The following is a 9,451-nucleotide window of genomic DNA, read 5'->3' on the forward strand; positions in this document are numbered from 1 at the left end:
ATGCAGGATCTTAATCTTGCATAACTTTTGGGTGGACGGGGCTTAAGCTGGCTTGGATCAGGTTCAGGCAGGGATAATCATTGCAGGCCATGTTCAGGCCTGTCTGTTTTCACTTGTCACAGATCCACCGGGCTCAGTCCTGGGTTTTAATTTTGAGGGTCAGATTTGGACACACCTCAACATAGCCCAAGACAGCTAACAACACAAAGCAGACACAATCCTATCATTGATATGCTTAATCATTTTTATTGTTCAACCGTATTAGAGATGAACATTGAGTTTCACTGCATGTCTAATCTGTTACTTCCAAGTACCCTGAATTGCTAGTTCAAACTCGAAATGTTTCAGAAGGAACAGTGGAGCTGGTGGAACCGGAATACCACAAAACCTTCTCTCAACAATACGTGGCAGATTGACCACTTGGAACCATCCATCTAGTTGCCCTCAGCATGTATGGCAAATGACTAAAGAGTTACAAATGGGTGGGATGATCCCAGAAAAATATTGACGATGGATATACAATGTGGGAAAAGAGTGATGGTTAGGAATGCAGTGCGCATGACCTTTGAAACATGGGCCATCCATGATGGGGCCACTACATGGTCGGTCCCAATTGCTACATTAACTTGCCGCATGTAGGTTGAGAGATGGCTATACTGGGTTCCAGTCAGATCACTGATCTCCTATTGGTGTAGAACATGGGGCGTGAGTTTCCTGGGGTCCACCACAATGTATGTGTCACATCTACATCCATCATGTTCACCAGTTCATGTTAGGCTTGATCCCCAAAATGAGGCAGGTCCAAAACTCAAGTGGGCCACACCATAGGAAACGGTAGGATGGAAATGCCCACCATTGAAACCTTCCTGGGCCCACTGTGACGTTTATATGCCCTTCAATTTGTTTAGAAGGTGATTCCCACCAGGATGAAGGGACAACTGAGATATCAGCCTCATCCGAAAACTTCTGTGGCCCCCAAGAAGCTTTCCATGGAGGGCGTTCAATACCAACTGTTTCTTGTGGTGTGGCCCACTTGAGGATCTGCCTAAGTTTTGGGCTCACATCCTAAAATGAGCTGGAGACACTGGTGGAACAGAGTCCATGCCACACGGATATCTCGCTGGCCCCACAGAGCCTTGGGTTGCAGAAACATCCTAGAACATGGGCAACCGAAGTACCTCTTCACATGAACCTTGGCATCTTTACTTGATCAAGGGAAATGAATTTAGACTCGATTGTAGGGATATAACCTTCTGCTTTCAATTGCTCTGTTAACCCATCCAGGGTGAGGTCTATGGCAGTCCATTGTTTGTGGGACTTGTCTTCTGTATAGAATGTATGAAGCTCACCACCAACATCAATCCAACTACAGCCAGGGCACTTCTTCACACCATCGTCTTTCATGCCTGCTCGGACCTGTGCGACATCATCCCATCTCTTTGCATCTGCATACACATTCGAGAGCAGGACACGGTACCCAGAATGATGGGGTTCCAATTCAATCAGATGCCTAGCTGCGACTTCGGCCAAGACAACATTTCTGTGGATCCTACAACTGCTGAGCAGAGCGCCCCAAATGCAGTCGTCAGGTTCCATGGGCATGCTTTTGATCAGTCGGTACGCAACATCGAGGTGTCCAGCTCTACCTAGACTATCGACAATGCAGGCATAGTGCTCAATGTCAGGAGATATCCCATGCTTGCTAGACATGGTTTCAAAACAACGTAGGCCCTCGTCAACTAGGCCTGCATGGCTGCAGGCCGATAACAGGGCAATGAATGTGACACGTGTTGGCTGCCATCCACGCTCTTGCATCTCTTCAAAGAGAAGGAAGGCTTCACAGGGTCGAGCATTTATACCGTAGCAGGAGATCATGGTGTTCCATGAAATGATATCTTTTAGTTCCATTTCATCAAACACCTTCTCCGCTTCTTCTACGCACCCGCATTTCCCGTACATATCCATGAGGGCATTTTGGACGACACAGTAATTGATGGAGAATCCACTCCTTACCATGCAGCCATGTATCCCCATCCCTTGTCGGAGGGCTGCTGAATGCCCACACCCACTGAGGATGGATGCAAGCGTGAATTCATCGGGTTTAACATCCCCCCTGTGCATCTGGTGGAATATTTTGAAAGCCTGATCGAAATCATGGTTGAGGGCATAGCTTGAAAACATGGTATTCCAAGAAACTACATCCTTGTCAGCCATTCTTGTGAAAACCCGCTCAGACAGCTCTATGTTGCCTCTCCTAGCATACATGGCTATGAGCGCATTGTTCACCGATGTATCAGAGTCCAAGCCAGTTCTGCAAACATGAGCATGGATTTCCAAACCACTTGATGACGATGGACTGCATTCAGAAAGGAGAAGAGTTAGAGAAACCTTGGGGATAGCTTCCAACTGGCAACCTTGTTGCATTGCCATCAGGTGGAAAACGTTGAATGCTTCCTGCGGCTGCCCACAGTTGACAAATCCTGCGATGATTGAATTCCACAATTGGGGGGATTTTGAGCCAATTAGCTCGAATGATTTCAACGCAGACACCATAGAGCCATTGTAGGCATAGCCAGCTGTGACTGCAGAGAGCAACCTCTCTTGGCCAATACAGTCATCTGCGCCCATTAACCCATGCTGCCGAGTTGTGAATGCATGGAACTCTTTCAACAGAGCCAAGGGTGTGAGCGTGGGGATCACAGGGAGGAGAGTGTTGAATGTGGCCGAATTGGGCTTGACCGAAGAAGGCGACACCAACATCAACCCAAGCATCTCCAATGCCAACTCCCCATCGCCGTGACAAACACAGCCAGCAATGAGCGAATTCCAGCTACACACGCCAATCTGATCCCCTACAAAATCCATTACATCCAAAGCATGCTGCCAAAGCCCATTCCGTGCCAGTGCAGAAATCAAAGAATTCCAAGTCACAACACTCCGGTGAGGAATTCTGTCGAACACTTTGCACGCATCTTCCAAGCAGCCACATTTGAAGTACACATCCAGGAGCGCGCTGGCAGCAAAGACATCGTGCTGGAGCCCGGCAACAACCAGCATGCCGTGGATCGCACGGGCATCGCGGAGGCATCCAAGGACAGAGCAGGCCTTGAGTACGAAAGGGAAGCTGAAACGGTTGGGATAGAAGCCAGAGGCAAGCATCTGCGAGAAGAGGAGGAGAGCGTCCTCGTGACGGGCGGTGTCGACGTAGGCTCGGAGCATGACATTGTAGAAGAAAAGGTTGTGGTGGGATTGAGAGACGGCGTCGAAGATGGAACGGGCAGCATCGGGGCAACGGCAGCAGCAGTAGAAGTAGAGAAGCTGGCTGCAGAGATAGACGTCGGAAGCGAGGCCGAGGTAGAGAATGCGGGCGTGGATTTGAGTTCCCTCTCGCAAGGAGAGAGCAGCCGCGCATTGCTGGAGTGCTGAGGCGAGGGAGTCGGCCAGGACGGCATCGTTGTTGTGCTGTGATTCTTTGGAGGAGGAGATGTAGGTTAGAGAGTGTTTGGTATATTTACTTGTAGTACTGATACCGATGCAGCTGGTTGTATTGGAGCGATCTTGAATGCGGGATTTGGGAGTTTTGAAATCTGGTATGGCTGATGAAGGAATGTAAGCAGCGGTGGATAGATGAATGGAGGTTCCAGCCATGGCGATTATTACATCTGGTTTTTATAGGGAATGTAGATGGACGTGGAATGCGACTTTTATACGAAGAACAGAACATCGTCTCGCCATTTTCTCTCTGCCAAGAGTAAAACTTCTTTTACTCTGCGAGCGTCCAACCGGAACCGGACTTTCTGTTAAAAGAAGCTAGGTAGGTGGCCTAGAGCCGTACACGAACCCAAGTTAGCTTGGTTAGCTCGCTCGACTCCACTCGAAAAAGGCCGAATCGACTGGGCGTGAAACTGAGTTCAAGCTGAGCCGAACTGATTTTTTGAACTCGAAAAAATTTCAAGCCGAGTTCGAGCTTACACGAGCTCGACTTGACTCAGACGAACCCCAACTCGAATCGAACTCAGATAGAACCAGTTCAGTGACTCGGTTATTTAGCTATTGATGTTGCTCAGCAAGTGTTTGATGAAATGACTTAACAAAGTGTCGGCCAGTGGCTAGGAGTGTATGGATACGAAACAAATACCCTTGTGCCGGAATTTGACCGGGAGGACTGCGGAAGCCTACGGAATGGCACGGTCTAGGATACGAGCCTCACAATGTATTTGAGAAAATGCTGCAAAGGCTCGATCTTGGCTAGAACTCGCTCGAACTGGCCCAAGCTATTGACCGAACCGAGCCAGTTGGCTAGTCAGGCTTGACCGAGCCGAGCCGAGCCGAGTTCAAGCTGGGGTCAGCTAGTGGCCGAGTCGAGCTGTGCCAAGCTCGACTCGGTTCGACTCATGTACACCTCTAGGTAGGCCAACCGTAATGTTTGTAAGAAATCTACTTCGTCCGTACTTATTTCCAAATAATTTTAGGACATGCGATAAAAAAATGAGACAGTTTAACAAAGGGAAGGACGTGTTGAGTTCAAGCACCGTCTTCCTCAAGGGATAACTATTCTGAATCCCCAGAACTTCTCTGGACTCCTCACATAGATACTTTGAAGCCACGAGGAAAAGGGAGAAAAATAAAAAATAATTTCTAAAAAAATCAAAATAATTTTATTGATAATAAAAAACGAGATTACAACTCTTTAAATAAGACTACGAACCCTAAGGAGAAGTTTCAGAATCATATTATAACTAAAACTTGTAGAAATCAGAACTTACTATAAATAGTAAACTTACTATTTATAGACGGTCGTGATTCCTACTAGTGCACATAGTTTTCAGCCAAAAATAGTAAGTGTCAAATTTGGCTGAACCATGATGTTCCCCTAACTATTTTAAGCACTTTTGTGTAACTCCTAAAGCCCAACGGATGAAGAGTTATACTCAAACTAAAACTTACTCTAAATAGGAAAAATGAAATTAAAACAGGAATTCAACCATCGATCTAATGGTATTTCGCAAATTCAGCGTGGGCAACCCGACATAGAAGGTTGGGTGGCTAAACTAGCTTGTCCTACCCCAAAATCATATATGGTACATACGATAGCTCATCCGGTTTGTGAGATACATCTGTTTTAAGTTCTGACGGTCTGGATCACTTTTGTCATCGACCCGGCCTTTTCTGATCCATCTTGGCCATGAAACTCTCCATGACCCGCTCTACATCACAATTGAACCTACATCTCCGTTGAAACATTTCGTAAGTGCGATCATGCGAATATTTTTGTGCTTTCAGATGCAATAGCAATGACCTTATGAACGGTATGGATGGCACATAAACATCACCATATACCTAGAGGTTTCAATTGTAGTCATTTCTTTCCTATTACCTACTTAGTTCTGTATCTATCTCATTTTTGGGCTATGTATATATAAGACAGAAAAATGAAATGGATTTCTCACAAACATCACAGTAAGCCTTGGCTAACTTCCCGTGTTAGGAGCTTCTTCGGCAAGTAATCTACCTTTGTAGCTAAAAATATTTGTCTTACATCGACTCTTTGCTCCTTGATTTTCATCATAGCCCAAGCATAAGAGAGATTCAAAACTCATGTGAGCGGAAGCACACAAGAAAGAATAGAGATGAAGACATCCACTGATGAAACTTTCTTTATGGCCACCTTGAACTTAGATGCCATGCAACTTCTTCATAAGATTCCCACCTTAATGAAAGTGAAACACGAATATAACCTTGATCCAAGACTTCCGTTACCCCACTAAGTTTTCAAAAGCAGATGCTCCTTGCTTACTTGCGTGGCTGCTTGAGTTTCGGATCTTCCTCATGTCTTAAAAATGAGCTATCAAACCCTGTAAGGGCTGGAGTGGATATATCACAAACATCATGGTGGCCCCCATAGAGTTTTGGGTCATTGGGCGCCGCTTCCCTTCCACCCTGACACCTTAAGCTCTTGCATGAGCTCATTTTACAACCTCATTTCCAAAATCAGGCAGATCTAAAACCCATGGCAAACACCTGATGGAAGGCCCACAGATGTTGTGTTAGCCTCTTATATTTATATCCCCACAGTTGGATAGTTGACTTAAGTTTTGGATCCGCTCATTATCGGGTTCATAGTGAGCCGGTTTACGTATGAACGGAGTGGATACAAAACAAACATTGCAATATGACCCACATAAATTAGATTTATAGGGGTTACACTAGGCTGCCAGCATTTAGGAATGAGAAATTCTTTGATACTCTAGCAAAGTGCCGTCGATTATACACATGCATTTAAATATTACGTAGAAATTGCCCACATGATGCCCAGATAATTCATACTATACTGTTCAAAATATGAGTACGATTTAGATGCATAATGAATCAAAAATTACTTTTGTATGGTGCTTCTACTACCATAGAGATAGATATTTATTGGACAGTTAAAAATGAACAATGGTTAGAATTGTTCCACCAATCTGATTTTTGGACTATAACTTAGTTATAGTAGATACTGCAATCTATAGTTCTTTTAATTTGAGTTAATTTATGCCAAGTATACTTTTGTAAGTGTCTATATTGGGACTCGCAGAAGCAAACGGACCATAATCAAGCAAAGTAATCAGAATCGCATAAATAAACCCAACAAGAAGGCAATTCGAATTTTGGGTTAATTTATGCCAAGTATACTTTTGTAAGTGTCTATGTTGGTACTCATGGAAGCACACACACCATAATCAAGCAAAGTAATTACAATCGCACAAACAAACCCAGCACGAAGGCAATTTGAATTTTATGTAGAAAAACTCTTACGGAAAAAAACTACGGCACAAAGTGACAAGTAATGCACTATGAAAGCAACATTACAAGTAGGGGTGTACATGAACCGAGCCAGCTCATTTAGCTTGCTTGACTCGACTTGAAAAAGCTCGATTCGACTCGGTTCGAAGCTGAGTTCGAGCCAAGTCAAGCTGATTTTTTGAGCTCGAAAATGAGTTCAAGCAAGCCCCAGCTTGACTCGACTTGGATCGAATCCAGCTCGAATCCAACTCAGATCGAACCAGTTTGGTGACTCAGTTACTTTGCCATTGATGCTGCTCGCCAACTGTTTGATAAAATGACTCAATGAAATGTGGCTGGTGGCAAGGAAGGTATGTACATGAAACAAATACCCTTTTTCTCTTTGTTTTTTTTTATTTTTTTGGTTTTTATGTTGCCTAGAAGGTGTTTAATAAAATACCCGTAAAACCATTGCCTTTGTTTATAAAACAGTGGGATTTTGAAGTTGTGGTTAAGGTGTTTGTGGAAATGCCTCAATGGCGAACTCGGCTCAATCTTGACTTGAACTCGGCCCGAGCTACTGACCGAGCTGAGCCAAGCTGGCCAATTAGGCTCGAAGACCGAGGCAAGCCAAGTTCGAGCTGAGGTCAACTAGTGGCCAAGCCGAGTCGAGTTAAGGCCAGCTCGACTCGGTTCGACTCGATGTACACCCCTAATTACAAGAGATAGATGATCTTATCAATTTGAACAACACTTGAATCTCCTTTGAATCCCTAACTATGCCCTTGAATCCTTTAAAACAACTTAAAAAGCCCTAATTCCATTCCTAATTCCGATTACACCTGATATATATACTACCCAACCGGAATAGGAAATAAATTGCGCACTTACGCAATTCTGCATGCACTTTCAATAGGTCCCTTAATGGTGTTGACAACCATCGATGACTAGTCGATAACATCGAAGATCCTTTGATGTCATCGAGTAGCAACCTCCAAAATAGTCCAACAATCAACTAGGAATTTTCTAAATTTTCTTGATAGGATCGAGCAATTGTTGATGGCATCAACATATGCTCAATGGGATCAAGTGGTCTGTTGATAATATTGACAGACTCTGTTACCAACATATTTAAGACATTAAACAATATTCTACGTATCAAGCTTCGCATGCTTATACACCTTTAGAAATTTCTTATGGCTTGTTTTAATCTTTGGAAATCTCAATTAAATAATGGATTTCATTTTCAATTTTTAAATCCTGAAAATGAATTTTCCTTCATTGTGTTTGGGTGTGTCAGTAAGGTTGTCCATGGAAATTGTCGCTTTGCATTTGGACAAGTACACTGCAGGTGGGAGGGAGAGTGTGTAGAAGAGGTTAGTGTTGCGCAGCACGCCAACAACGCAGTGAGCCTAGATCCAATCTCAGGCCTCACCCACAAACGATAAATAGGAAGAAATATAAACTAGAAATAAATCAAAGCAATCTAAACAAACCACAAGACAAAATATACGTGGAAAAACTCCAAACTAGGGTAAAAAACCACGGATGCAAACTTCCACTATGAAGACAAACGAAGATTACAATGCAATATACTAACCTCTCCCTTGGAAGAACATAGAAAATTCCTTGCCTATACCTTAAAAATATTTTTCAATATTCACCATAACCCTAGAATAGCCCTAGGGACCCCAATTTATAGTTTTGGCAACTTCCCTTTCGCACCCTTGCGAAAGGCGACACAAAAATCCGTGGTCCACATCAGATTCGGAAACGAATCTGTGTAATCACGACCGGTCGAGTAGACTACACGACCGGTCGAGCGGACCCCACGACTGGTCGTGCATGGCCCACGACCGGTCGAGCACCTCAGACCCAAAAATTGATGCTCGCTAGAGTTCGAGTAGTGCCAGTCCATGACTGGTCACGACCGGTCGTGCACGGCCCTAGATGTGGCTCCACTTCTCAACAATCTCCCACTTGGAGACACATCACCATAAACCTTTGTCTTCTTCATCCAGAGTGTACCACCTCCCCATCTTCAAGCCTGAAGACTAATCAGAGCTGAACAGAGCTTCAGCTTGTCTCATGTGACCGCCTTGGTCAACATGTCTGCAGGATTCTCACTTGTATGAATCTTTTCCAGAACAATCGATCCATCTTCCAATAACGAACATATGAAGTGATATCTGATGGCAATATGCTTGGTCATTGAATGACAGGCTGAATTCTTAGCCAAGTGTATTGCACTCTGACTGTCACTGTACAACTTGCAATCTGCTTGCTTCTTACCCAACTCTTCCATGAAATCTTGCATCCATACCATCTCCTTGCACGCTTCTGTAGCCGCAACATATTCTGTTTTTGTCGTACTGATAGATACTATCTTCTGTAACTGAGAGACCCAACTGACTACAGCACTACCCAGAGTAAAGACATAACCTGTAGTGTTTCTTCTACTGTCGATATCTCTTGCCAAATCTGAATCTACGTGGCCTTGTAGTTTGATTTTCGATCCTCCATAACACAGCCCTATATCCACAGTACTTACCAGATATCTGAGGATCCACTTCACAGCTTCCCAATGTTCCTTCCAAGGGTTGTTCATGAACCTGCTCAATGTTTGGCCTCGTGCTCACCATAGCATACATGAGACTCCCAATAGCTGACACGTATGGGACTTTAG

At 44.3% G+C, this 9,451-nt stretch overlaps 1 protein-coding gene across 1 annotated transcript; it reads right to left on the reverse strand.

Moving 5' to 3' along the window:
• Positions 1-1,182: 1,182 nt before the first annotated feature.
• On the reverse strand, positions 1,183-3,648 carry LOC131232377 (pentatricopeptide repeat-containing protein At3g16610-like). Its single transcript, XM_058228604.1, has one exon. It carries the CDS (start codon positions 3,646-3,648, stop codon positions 1,183-1,185), a length of 2,466 nt encoding a protein of 821 aa, XP_058084587.1.
• Positions 3,649-9,451: the final 5,803 nt, after the last annotated feature.

This window comes from Magnolia sinica, chromosome 18 (assembly GCF_029962835.1).
Source record: "Magnolia sinica isolate HGM2019 chromosome 18, MsV1, whole genome shotgun sequence".
Lineage (NCBI taxonomy): Eukaryota > Viridiplantae > Streptophyta > Magnoliopsida > Magnoliales > Magnoliaceae > Magnolia > Magnolia sinica.